Raw genomic sequence first — 13019 nt, forward strand, 5'->3', positions numbered from 1 at the left:
TGAGTCTCCAAGCTGCTGAATATTTATTTGGCCCCAGGAGCAGTGTACAGGGGTTAAGCTGTGTGGGAAGAGCTAAGAGATTGGGAGAAAGGAGATAACAGGCCTTGCAGCTGATTGTCAAAGCAGAGGGTAGAATCCTGGGGCAGGGGATGCTAGACTTAACCACCTCCCCGCAGGATCACTGTGGCTTCGGGGCATGGGAGTGGTGCTAGAAGTTAGAAATATTTCCAGTGTGGAGGTAGGAACGGATGCAATGTCTGGAGAGGCTTGTGGGGAGAGGTGTAGGGGCTGGGAGCGAGGGATCTGGTCGGGTGTTTGCCTGATATAGGGATCAGGGCGCAACCATTGGCCTGGCTCGGTCAGGGGGCCGCAATGAGTGCCACTGGGCAATGGGCCGCCTGGGGTTGGCCAACATGTCAGCCCAGTGCCGTAGGCCAGCCCCACCAACGGCTGCACCCACTGCCACTCTCCCGATGGCCTCATTCTTGCCCAGCTTGTCGTAGTCCAATACAGTCAGCTCCACCTGGACTTTCTGGAGAGGGTGAGAAAGGAAGGAGGCATAGGGAGAGGTGTAGGGGTCATACCAAGGACATTCCCTGTGATCAGGCTATGTAGGGACATTGCCACGGGAGTTTGGGGCAGGGAGGAGTGGCAATTGGAAAAGACAAAGAGGTGCCCAGGAATTTTTGTTCCTTTGGAAAGTAAATTCTTCCTTCCTTCCTTTTTTTCCTGTTTTAGACAGGGTCATACTATGTAGCCGTGCCTGGTCTAGAACTTGCTATGTAGAGCAACTTGGCCTCTACGAAGTGCTGGGATCAAAGGCATATGCCATAACACCCAACTTCTACAGAGATAAACCCACAGGACCCATTGTCCATAGCTTGGTAGGAGCCTCCTTAGAGATCAGGACTCAGAAGAGGGGCAAACATGCAAGTCCTTGATATGGGTGCGGTGATCCAAAGACTTTAAAATAGGAACTAGAAGATCTAAGCTTGTTGGGGGCGGGCCTTGCTGGGGACAGGCATTTACTTGTCCACACATGCATGTCTTGCTTAGGGGAGAGCATGCCCAAGGCCAGGTTCTAAGGCCAGGCCTCCTGGTCTCCAGAGGAGGAAATGGAGACGAACAATATGACCTCAGACCTTAGGGCTGGTTCTTCACTGGTGCCCAGGCCCCTTTCCCTTTGCCGCTACCATCCTTGGGGTTCCTGTGGTGAAGCTGTCTCAGTAAAATCAGGGACATGGCTGCACTCACCTGCACTTGGTCACAGGGCACCTCGAAGCTGAAGGCCTCGTTATAATAGGGGTTCAGGGTGTTCTTCTTAATGGTGGTTTTCTTCTTCCGAACCTTTTTGCCTCCCTGAAGCAGGTGCACCTTCACATAGGGATCTGGGGCAAAGAAAGGCATCCTTTAACTCCGCACTGCTGGGCTCATGGGATCAGGCTGTGTGGAAGCCGTGAAGAATCTCTTTTGGACCCAGACAGAATCACCCCATGCACCCCTCAGGTGTCCCTTTTCTTGATAGGATCAGTTCTGTATCCCACAGCAGTATGGGTTCTGCTATCCCCTCCCAGGTCAAGAAGCTGTCAGAACCCCTAGTCAAAAACACACCGCCTGTCCGTCAAAAACACACCGCCCGTCCGTCAAAAACACACTGCCTGTCCGTCAAAAACACACCGCCTGTCCGTCAAAAACACACCGCCCGTCCTGATTGGGCTTGTCATGGCTGTTGCTTTGTTATCAAGTCGATACAAGTGAGAGTTATCTGAGAAGAGAGAACCACCTACAGGCAGGAGGTATTTTCCTAATTAGGGATTGATGTGAGGACCTTGCCCACTGTGGGTAGTGTCAACCCCAGACAAATGGTCCTAGATGTGTAAGAAGCAGGCTGAGAAAGCCATGGGGAGAAAGCCAGGAAGCTGTACTCCTTTCTGCCCATCTGCATCAGCTCCTACCTCCAGGTTCCTGCTCTACTTGAGTTCCTGCCCTGACTTCCGTCAGTGATCAAATGTCACAAAATAAAGCTGTAAGAGTAAATAAACGTTTTCTTCCCCATTTTTTTTTTTTTTTTTTTTTTTTTTTTTTGGTTTTTCGAGACAGGGTTTCTCTGTAGCTTTGGTGCCCGTCCCGGAACTAGCTCTTGTAGACCAGGCTGGCCTCGAACTCCCAGAGATCCGCCTGCCTCTGCCTCCCGAGTGCTGGGATTAAAGGCGTGCGCCACCACCGCCCGGCTCTTCCCCATTTTTTAAATATTTATTTATTTATTTATTATGTATACAATATTCTGTCAGTGTATGTGCCTGCAGGCCAGAAGAGGGCACCAGACCTCATTACAGATGGTTGTGAGCCACCATGTGGTTGCCGGGAATTGAACTCAGGACCTTTGGAAGAGCAGGCAGTGCTCTTAACCGCTGAGCCATCTCTCCAGCCCCTTTCTTCCCCATTTTTTATCATAGTCTTTATTACAGCAGTATAAACCCTAACACACACGTGCGCGCGCGCGTGTACACACACACCATTTTTTGTTTTGCACACACCTGAGAGTCCTCCTACATCCATCTTCTTCAGGTTTTTAGCTTCCAGAACAATGACGGTGAGTTTTCCGGCCGTGGGGACGTAGCGAAGAGAGAAGCAGATGTCCCCCAGTTTCTCCTGCTAAAAGGAGGAATGGAACCTATCACCCAAATTGGCCCCTCGCCTGCTGGCTTTGGAAAGGAACGGTCCAGAGTCAGGCACCAGGGAGGTGGAGCCACCTAGTTCGCCCTCTGGCGCCTGTGCAAAAGCCGACTTAAAGAACTGGAAGGTCTGTTATTTGATTGGTCCAGAGTAGGGATGGGTGGGGCCACACACGCTCACCTCCTCTTTGGGAGCCATCTGCAGCTCTCTCCAGGCCTGCACAGGCCGGCCCAGGTTCACTGAACTCATGGGCACCCGCACCTCCCCGATGGCATCATTGCGGGAGAAGCGATCGAAATCGTATACTGCCATGACCAGCACTCTGCCTCCCAGTTCCACATATGGCACCTGGAGGAAGGGAATACAGGGGGTAGGATAGGAAGCCAGAGAGAGCGGGTATGGGGGATAGAGTATTCAGGTGGAAGTGGAGTGGGGCTGTAGACAGAGTTTCCTTTGGGCTGCCAGCTCCTAACTAGCTACACAGAGACTTCTTATTAATTATGCAAGCTTGGCCTTCAGCTCAGTCTAGTCTCAAAAAGCTCTTACTGATGTGGGATTCCCCCTCTGTATGCTATGAATATATTTTATTACCATTGGTTAATAAAGAAGCTGCTTTGGCCTATGGCAGGGCAGAATATAACCAGATTGGAAGAGAGAGAGGGTAGGCAGAGTCACAGATGCCATGTAGCTGCTAAAGGAGAAGGACACCGGAACCTTACCAGTAGGCCACAGCCTTGTGGTGATACACAGATTAATAGAAATGGGTCAACTTAAGATGAAAGAGCTAGCTAGGAATATGCCTAAGCTATTGACCAAACAGTCAATATTAATTAATATAGTGTCTGTGTGATTATTCAGGTCTGGGCAGCCGGGAAACAAACACGTAGTCTCCATTTACATCTTACAACTTAAATTGGCCTCATTTGTATTAATCTGCTGTCTGCCATCTGATGTTAGCTTGCACCTTTTGTTTCCTCTCCATGTCTGGCTGGCGACTCTGCCTTTCTTTTTCCCAGAGTCTTCTCTGTCCCCAGAAGTCTTCCCCAATCTCTTCCCGCCTAGCTATTGGCCCTCCAACTCTTTATTAAACCAACCACAGTGACATATCTTCACACAGTGTACAAATACCCCATAACATAGGCAGTGAGGTTCCAGGGACCTCAGTAAAGTACAGGGATCGGCAGAAGAAAACTCATGTGAACTGAACACAAATAGGAGCGTACAAGGACCAAGTCACAGACAGCACAGGCACTGCAGTGTTCCCAGGGACAACTCCAGGTCCTGCCTCCCACCGCCTATACACACAGGCAGCTGCCACCTGAGCTGTGTCTTCTTCCAGGGAGAGCGGAAGGGGTCAGTCCTTAGCATTCCAGGGACGAGGGTAGGCTGAGGACCATGAGATGATGGCAACAGGAACTCACCCTGAAGGCAAAGGTTTCCCCAAAGTGTGGATTCAGGGTCTGCCGATGCACCTTGGTCTCATGTCGCCTCCGCTTGTCTGGCAGCAGATAGACGCTAACATAGGGGTCTGAAGAACCTCCTAGGTCCAACGCCGCCAGCCCTTCAGCTTGCAGGATGCCTACCAGGAGCTGCAGGGCCCAGACACAGAAGAAGGACTCTAGTCCAGCCTCCCGCCCAGGGTCTCCCCTTCCAAAGCATTTGCCCTCCTTCACACCCACCTGACCCGTCTGGAAGTCATAATCCAGTGAATACTGCAGTCGTCCTAGCTGGTGCTTGTCTGGTACCTGCTGGCCTGGTATGGATGGTGAGGGATCCAACTCCTCTATTTCAGGCTGAACCTAGAAAACCAGGGACTTCTTGGTGGAATCTTCTCTGGAAACTAGCACCCTCCAGGCTCAGAAACCTCAAGAGGCTCACGGACCCCTCCCTCTTGTCTAAACAGTGTTTGATTAGTAATGTCTGGGACAAGATATGGTTATAAAGGCAACATATCTGTCATCATTTGATTAGTGATGTCTGCTATAGGAACAGACAGTGAGACACAGCCGGGGCCTGTTTCATTCCCCCATGTCCTAATGAATGTACTGGGATAACAGTATGAATTACCACCATCATCTTGCCACAGGAAAATGGTATATTTACCACGCGCTTAGCATTTAGCATATAAGGTTTTTTTTTTTTTTAACCCACCATAGACTCTTAAAGTCTAGTCTCCATCAGAGACGAGTGGCAAAATACCGAAGTCACCTCATTAGGGGCTCTGATTCATGAGGTCTGTGTGAATTCCATGCAAAATTTACATTTCAACAAAGTTGGAGGTGATTTTGAAATACATGGCCTTTGAAATCACTGACTTCAGGAATAGGAATGGAGGGTGGGTTCCAGGATCCGGAAAGGAATCCTTCTAGGTAATAATTATAATGACAGCTACTTGTGAAAGGAGGAGAGACGTGAGTTAATTACCACGAACCGCAGATGTAGTTCTCAAGGTCACACAGACGAAAAAATGGTCCCCAGGGTTGGAAACCCAAGACTGCCTGGCCTGTATTCCACTCTGCCCTCGGGGGCATAATATTCAGATTCTACCACAGCCTATTCATTTTTAATACTGATTTTTTTTATATCTTAAGTTATGTGTAGGCTTGTGTCTTCATGTGGATACATGCATCTGAGTGCAGCTACCCATGGAGGCGAGAGGTATTGGATACCCTGGAGATGTTGTAGGTGGTTGGGAGCCATCTTACGTGGGCACCAGGGACAGAACGTGGTCCTACATGAGCACTGGGGACAGAGTGTGGTCCTACATGGGCACTGGGGACAGAGCATGGTCCTACACGGGCACTGGGGACAGAGCGTGGTCCTACATGGGCACTGGGGACAGAGCGTGGTCCTACATGGGCACGGGGAACAGAAAGTGGTCCTACATGGGCACTGGGGACAGAGTGAGGTCCTACACGGGCACTGGGGACAGACGTGGTCCTACATGGGCACCGGGGACAGAGCATGTTTCTACATGGGCACTAGGGACAGAGCGTGGTCCTACATGGGCACTGGGGACAGAGCGTGGTCCTACATGGGCACTGGGGACAGAACGTGGTCCTCTGGAAGAGGAACAAGTGCTCTTCACCACTCTCCATACCCCCTAAGTCCTCAATGACATGTGTGTGTGTGCATTGGTGTGCATTCATGACATATATGCTGGATCTCTCTCTCAGACATGCTGTTGTATAGCTCATGTTGGCCTCCAACTTACTATGTAACCACGGATTACCTTGAATTTCTGGATCCTCCTGCCCCCGCCTCCCAAGATCTGGGATTACTGGGGTACACTACCACACCTTATGTGGTGCCGGGGATTGAATTCGGGGCTTCATATGGCCAGGAAAATGCTTGGCAGTTGAGCTACATTCCCAGGACCCTGTCCCTGTCTTGGGCAAACACCTCGACGGGGCTCATTTGCCCTCCTTACATGGAGAGTGCTCAGTCTTCCAGACGCATCACTATGGGACACTGTGAACAACTCTCTATTGCTTCATCTCAAGACCCAGTAAGTCGTCCTCAACACCTGCTCTTCCTTTGACCTGAATGTTCTTGTCCTGGCTCTCAGCTAACTCTGTCGTTCTGATCTAGCCACAGAAGTCATCAGGAAACTTCCTCTGACTCTAGGGCTGTTCATACCACAATGTCTGCTGTGCCCTGCTTATGACAACATCCTAAGTAAGTCACTTCTCCAGAATATTTAGGGCAGCGTGGCTGTAGATAGGGGTGTGTGTGTGTGTGTGTGCGCGCACATGCGCACCTGTATATGTTGGTATATGTTGTGCACGTGTACGACGGTCAGAGGTCAACTTTAGGTGTCTTCCTCTCTTACTCTCTACCTTACTTTTTGAGACAGGGTCTCTCACTCAAGCTAAAGTTTACCATTTCTCCTAGACAAGCTGGTCATGAAGTTCCAGGAATATGCCTGTTTCTACTCCCTCTCCACCCTCACTGCTGGAGCTACAGGCATGCATGGCCATGCCCAGCTTTTGGGTGGGTAAGGGATCAGAACTATGGTTCGCATGCTTGCTTAGCAACCACATTGCCTACTGGTTTTTTCATTTGCTTGTTTGGTTTTATAGATTTATTTACTTTATGTGTATTAGTGTTTTGCCCACATGTATGTATGTGCACCACATGTGTACCTGGCACCCACAGAAGTCAGAAGAGGGTGTTGGGTCTCCTAGAACTATAGTTACAGATGGTTGTGAGCCACCATGTGGGTTCTGGGAACCGAACCTGTGTCCTCTGTAAGAGTAGCAAGTGCTCCTAACCACAGAGCCAGCTTCTCAGTCCTGTTTTGTTTTGTGAGGCAAGGTCTCACTTTTTAGCCCAGGCTGGCGTTGCAGGCACTATATAGCTCTGGTTGATTTTGAACGCACGGCAACACTACTGCCTCAGCCTTCCAAGTGCTGGGATTGCACATGTACACCATCACACCCAGCTCAGACTGGAGAGTTTTTGTGGACAGTTACAAGCTCTGGTCCCGAGAATCCAGTGCACAAAATGGGATTAAGAAGTGAAGGGACCAAAGATAGAGGACAGCTGGGGTCATTGGGGGCAGCCAGGTGTGCAAAGGAAAGGGTCAAGAAGCTGTCCGTGCCACACCTTATCTATGTAACTCCGGCCCAGCTCTTTCACTTCCTGAAGGTGGACTTGTGCTTGGGCCTGGCTCTTCTTGCCCTTCCGTCTCCGACAGCGCTTCCGGTAGAGACAGAAACAGCTGCTGAAGATCAGGAGGCCTGAGCCCAGTACGATGGTGGCCAGGACCCAGGCAGGCACTGCAGAAGGATGGACACAAGATGCATCGAAGCTCTGGGAAGTCGGCTGGCTAGCTCAGTCTTGACTCCCTATGACAGCTTGAATCTTAGCCTGGATGCCCCTCCAGCCAATTCCGTCCCATTTTAATCCCATGTTTTCCTTCCAACCAGTCTCACCTGTAGAAATCAGTTGATGCTCTAACCCACGCTGACATGATTTGCTTTCTTTTGTTGTTTGTTTGCTTTCTTACAGTCGTCGTCTATACACGCATTTTGATGCTTGCTTAACTCCTATTACTTTTAAAAGAAGCTTCTTTGCTCGCTCCTGGGTCTCAGTTTCCATTCACCCATTTATGATCCCATTCCATGCCCCACCCTTGATCCGCTTCTGGTTTTCCTCTCAGACCTGTCTTTCCTTTTCAGCAGTTCAGATTCTAGTCTGGGATTCTGACCCACGATCCCTGCCGGATTTTCCAGTTCACCAACCCGAGTCTTTGCATCTGAGTCCCGCCCCTAGGGATCCCGCGGGGGTTTTCCACTTGGGCTAGCCTAGGTTTCTCTCACCTGCACCCTGCCTGATGCGGCTGGAGTCTGGAGGTGTCTCAGGCGCTGGAGAGCCAGGGGTAGGGGGTTCCGGGAACATGGCGTCGGGTTCCTGCGGTGCTTCCTGCAGAGGTACCCAAGTACCCTATCCCCCCCCCACTCCTACCCCCAAGCATCCATTGAGCTTTCTGCGCATCAAAGACTTTCAGTGCACATTGGGAATGAATCTCGGCCTTTCCAGGCCCAGGGCCGGCTTTGGGAGAACCCAATTCCATCACAAAGGGACGCTCCCTCTCTGCAGGCATCCCCCAACCACCCTCTTCTGCCCCTTCCTTGCCCTTCCCAAGGGCTTGAACCGGAAGTGGGCGAAGGCAGGCGTGGGAACCAGCAGACCGCTGTTGCCCAGAGAGAACGCCAGGCTCCAGGCAGGGTGATAGCAAGGCTGGTTGCTGGGCAACGAGCCTGTTGCCAAGACAACGGGAGGGACTGACGCACAGAAACGAAGGCCGGGCGGTGCCGGTGCATGGGACTCGGGACAGGGATCCCGCGGCCCTGCGAGGGTGGTTGAGGGCGGCCTGTGCTCTGTGCATCCCCAACGGCTTCTCCCTCCACATCGGACCCCTTGCACCACAGCTCTTGCTGGTGAAGTGGGGAACCTGCCCCCGCACCTCTGTTGGGCACCCACATCCTCTTGCTCGCGAATCTCTTGCGCGCACCCCGACTCTGTCCTTATACCTGTTCTCGTGACCTAGTCGGCGTTCGCTTCTCTCTAAACCCCAGATGGACATCTTCCCTACTCTGTCCCCCACATCCTTCTCTGCTGCCCTCTGTTGTTTGGCCTCGGTCTCTCTCTCTCTCTCTCTCTCTCTCTCTCTCTCTCTCTCTCTCTCTCTCTCTCTCTCTCTCTCTCTCTCTCTCTCTCTCTCTCTCTCCCTCTCTCCCCAAACTGCTTTCTGCCTACCGACCTTCTCTCTTTGTCTCCACACCTGTCTGTCCTCTCCACACAGCAATCTCCTAGGTTAAGGCTTCAACCTGCTACTCAGAGTTGATTCTTGTCAGCGTCCCTCCACCCAGTCCCTCACTCCTACCCCTGCCACACACCTCGGTCCCTCTACGAATAGGACTGAGGATGTGGCTTGGTCAGAGGGTCCCACAGCTCCTACCTGCTAGGTGGCTGGATAGGACCCTCCTGGAGGCGCCGAGTGGTGGGCTGCCGGGACCCCGCCCCCAGCACGTGGGCGGATGGCGCTGTCCGGTGTGCTGATCTAGCTCAGCGGGGTGGGGGCGCGGCTGAGTCCAGCCAGGCTGGTGCCTGTGCCCCTGTGTGTGAACGCGCGCGCGAGTATGAATGTGTGCATATGTGTGCGTGCGTGTTCTGCCCCGGAGAAAGGAGAACGTCCTGCTCCGCCCCTCGGCCCGCCACACCCGAGAACCACCATGGCGCCCACGTACGTTGATCTTAGTACCCTAGAATGTTCTGACGTCTGGCTAAGTCATCGGACATCTACACTGAGCACCAGCCCCCGCAACACACACACTAAACAGACTTTTTTACAATGCAATTAACTGGATTCCAGAGCACTTGGTTTCAAGATCCATGAGAAGCTCCTCTGGAGACCAAGTACTAAGTTACCCAGATTCTCAAGGCAAGGAATAGGAGCTTCCAGCATTTCTGCTCTCAGACATCACTTCCCCTTAACCAATCCCTTACATCCTTGGCTGCAGCCAACACAGAGGTCTGGTACCTAACCCCTCTTTGAGAGACCTGGCCATCCGAATCTGTATATGTGTGTGCGCGCGCACTTGTGTGTTCATGTGTATAGTGGTGCACGTTCATGTGTGTGCATGTGTGTGAAGGTCAGAAGGCAACTTTGCATGTTTTCCCTCCACCTTTTAAAAACTTAAATTACATTTATTTATTTGGGGGGGTGGGCATGTGGAGGTCAAAGGACAGTTTGAAGGCATTGGCTCTCTCCAGCCACCATGTGCATTCCTGGGGACTGACCTCAGGTCACCACGCTTTACAGGAAGGGTCTTTTCCAGCTGAGTACACAGTGACCCTGTCTATCTTGTCTTGAGAGACAGTCTCACTGGCCTGGAACACACCGAGTAGGCTAGGTTGGCTGGCCATCAAGCTCCAGGGACCTGTCCACCTCTGCCTCCTCACTTCTACCGTTACAAGCAAGCCCCACCACACCCAGATTTTTCCACATGGGTTCTGGGGCTCAAATTCAGGTCCCCAAGCTTGCAAAGCAAGCATTTTCCCACTGAGCTATTCTTTTGTAGTGAATGATGGAGTATAATGGGCTCTTCACGTTCCCTCCATGTGTTTGCTCCAGTTTTAATGTGTGGAACCCCCTCTTCTATCCCAATATTATCTCCGGAAACAAAAACCCACCTTCGAGGAGAATAGTTCAATAAATTATATGGACAGAAAGAATGTGCAGGCACGGGGTGCACGGAGACCATAAGCAAAGGGGCTCCCTTCATCCTCTGATTCAAGGAGACTGATTCCATTTCTGAAATAATCGGGGGAGGGGCAGGTACCTGCCCGCCCTTGTTCCTCAGCAGAATTCCAGATCCTGATTCTTTCTCCTAAATCCAGGCTCCAGTCCATTTCTTTGAGAGTCTGCATGCCACAGCCACAGCCACCTCCACTCAAAGAACAGGAAATCCCCTTGTTGCTCCTGTCCTCAGGCTCCCAGCTCCCACATGGCTCATATTAGAAGTACAGAAGTCCCATCCTGTCTTTGGACAACAGGAGATGGCTTTCCAGTGGGCTGGGGAGGCTGAGACTCCAAACCTCACTTCTCTTGGAGGTTCAGGATTCTGGGCTTCAGCAGGGGTCCACATCCAGCCTGATTATTTCTGTGTGTAGGCTCAGCACCCAGTGACTGAGACCTCAGACTCATGAGCTCTGATGGCAGCTACATTCTCATAAATGAAGTTTGGCACATTCTCATAGATCGACTCATTTAGGATGAGGGCGGGGGCTGACTTCTGGAGGAACCTCAAGATGCATTGGTGGAGGAATATGTACTGGGCCTAGGGGGGATGCACAGAGATAAGGAATGCTCCCCCAAAGGGTACCTCATTCCCACACCATGCCCACACCCCCTTGGAGCCCCTTACCTCTGTCTGCACCATCAATGGCCGGCTCTCTCTCATCTTCTTCACGAAGCTGAAGGGACCCACCAGCCCCTCACACTCCAGCTGTCGGAGTAGGACATCCAATGCAATGAGGGTGCCCGTCCGGCCCACGCCAGCGCTAGGCAAGGGACAAGACAGGGGTCAGGCCTCCAGAAGAAGGGGAAGTCTGGAGTTCTAGCGGCTGAGATGGAGTGGTTTTGGAGCACCCGGAAGGTGTGGCAGTTTAAGTGGGGACTGTGGGGCAATGACAGTGACTAGCAGTTTCTGCCTCCATGTTCTCTGCTTGGTCTCATCACTGCTCCAAGCATAAAAATGGGATGTATCCGCACACCCATTTCACAGGTGGCAACATGAAAGCTGAGGAAATCACGTGACTCAGGCCACGCAGTTAATAACAGGTCTGGAGCTGAAATTCACAGGAATAACTCCTAAACAAATTGGTGTGGGGTTTGTTGTTGTTTGATTGATTTGGCTTTGGTTTTTCAAAATAGGACTTCTCTGTGTTGCCCTGACTCTCCTGACCAAGCTGATCCACCTGCCTCTGCCTCCCAAGTGTGGGATCACAGGCGTATGTCCAGCCCCTAATTGATTTTCAAAGATTATATTTTTCTTTTAATTATGTGTATGTGTGCATGTCTGTGATGGATTCAGAGTCCCTGGGGACAGGGGACAGAATTCTTCAATGGAGAGACTTCCAGGGTCACACTCACCTGCAATGCACAATGGGAGGACCCCCATCCATGCTCTGGTCCACCCACTCCCGCAGCACCTTTTGGAAATCCAGCAAAGGGTCTGGGGAGTAAGGAACTCCATGATCTGGCCAGGCCAGGAAGTGGAATTGGCGCACAGAGTGAGTCTGTTGTTCTCCCACCTGAAAGGAGATGAGGGCTGAGCAGGGAGAGTGTAGAGACTCCAGAAGCTTCTATGCCTAACGGGGGAGTTTCTGAGCCACACACTGCAGGGAGATCTCTTGAGGTGCTCTTGGTGGGGCTGAAGGGACTCACATGGAAGAGCTGAAGATCCCTCACCGTCCAGTTCTCCTTCACCTCCTCACTCATCAACGTCACTTGCAACTGCCCATGCGTGCAGGGCTGCGCATCCAGAGGCCAGTAATGCTCGCACTTCACCTGGGCAGGGAGACCAGGACAGTCAGAAAGCAGAACGGGGCATGTGCGTGTGCGTGAGCACACTGGGAATGAACACGCATGTGTGTGCATACAGGTATGGATGCCCGAGACTGTTGTCACGAGACTTTCGCAACCACACTCTACACTGTACTCGCTGAGACAGGGAGCTTGCACACTATGACTAATCTGGCTGGCCTGCTTGGTCCAGAGCCTCCATTTTTCTGCCTTCTGAGGGCTAGAATTACAAGTGAGTCACTGTGCTCACTTGGCATTTACACAGGTCTGAGGATCCAAGCTCTGGCCCTTGTGCTTCCAGTGTTAAACCCCTTATCCGCTGAGCCATCTTCCCACCCCTGAGAACAAGACATCTTTGCATGTTGGTTTTTTTCCCCCTGAGAGGACCTACTTGGGCTTTATTTGAAGTCAAAGATGACCTTGACTTATGGTCCTCCTGCCTCTATCTTCCAGAGTGCTGGATTGTATAGGTTTGTGCCACCTCATAGGTTTATACGGTGCTGGGAATTGAACCTAGGCCCTCATGCATATTAAGCAAGTACTGGTCTCTTCAATGATTCTTCTAGTCAAGGTGAGGATATGCTTGCTATCCTGGCAACAACATAGGACACAGGGGTTCCAGATCAAATAGATTCACACCAGCCAAGAGGGCTCCTTCATCTCAAGGTCTGTGGAGCCTTGATATAGTTTGAATGTGCTTCTTCTAAAAACTTGTGAACTGAGAGCCTCATTTCTAAATTCATAGGCA

General features: G+C 51.5%; 2 protein-coding genes across 4 annotated transcripts in view; both read right to left on the minus strand.

Moving 5' to 3' along the window:
- On the minus strand, window positions 1–9282 carry Syt5 (synaptotagmin 5). 3 transcript variants are annotated; one of them, XM_057761664.1, is made up of 9 exons: window positions 9143–9282; window positions 8001–8141; window positions 7285–7457; window positions 4356–4475; window positions 4098–4265; window positions 2857–3024; window positions 2538–2652; window positions 1255–1388; window positions 1–532 (listed from the first exon to the last, which is right to left on the minus strand). In XM_057761664.1, the coding sequence occupies exons 2-9, from the start codon at window positions 8077–8079 to the stop codon at window positions 332–334; spliced, it is 1158 nt and encodes a 385-aa protein (XP_057617647.1). In that variant the 5' UTR covers window positions 8080–8141; window positions 9143–9282; the 3' UTR covers window positions 1–331. The 3 variants fall into 3 exon arrangements, with proteins under 3 accessions (XP_057617647.1, XP_057617645.1, XP_057617646.1); XM_057761662.1 differs by having other exon boundaries at window positions 2538–2655; XM_057761663.1 differs by having other exon boundaries at window positions 2538–2655; window positions 8001–8103; window positions 9143–9175.
- Window positions 9283–10859: 1577 nt separating this feature from the next.
- Ptprh (protein tyrosine phosphatase receptor type H) overlaps window positions 10860–13019 on the minus strand; it is a 35606-nt gene continuing 33446 nt past the window's right edge. The window contains 4 exon segments of the mRNA XM_057762846.1: window positions 10860–11024; window positions 11112–11247; window positions 11840–12000; window positions 12134–12256. Coding sequence (XP_057618829.1) covers window positions 10860–11024; window positions 11112–11247; window positions 11840–12000; window positions 12134–12256 — 585 coding nt within the window.

Source organism: Chionomys nivalis, chromosome 2 (genome assembly GCF_950005125.1).
Source record: "Chionomys nivalis chromosome 2, mChiNiv1.1, whole genome shotgun sequence".
NCBI lineage: Eukaryota > Metazoa > Chordata > Mammalia > Rodentia > Cricetidae > Chionomys > Chionomys nivalis.

Coding starts and splice junctions, on each gene's coding strand:
- Syt5 (XM_057761662.1), bottom strand. CDS start 8,079: ATGTTCCCGGAACCCCCTACCCCTGGCTCTCCAGCGCCTGAGACACCT. Junction 3,025..4,097: donor GGGAAACCTTTGCCTTCAGG/GTGAGTTCCTGT, acceptor CCCTTCCTCCAG/GTGCCATATGTGGAACTGGG. Junction 2,656..2,856: donor AGATGGCTCCCAAAGAGGAG/GTGAGCGTGTGT, acceptor TCCTCCTTTTAG/CAGGAGAAACTGGGGGACAT.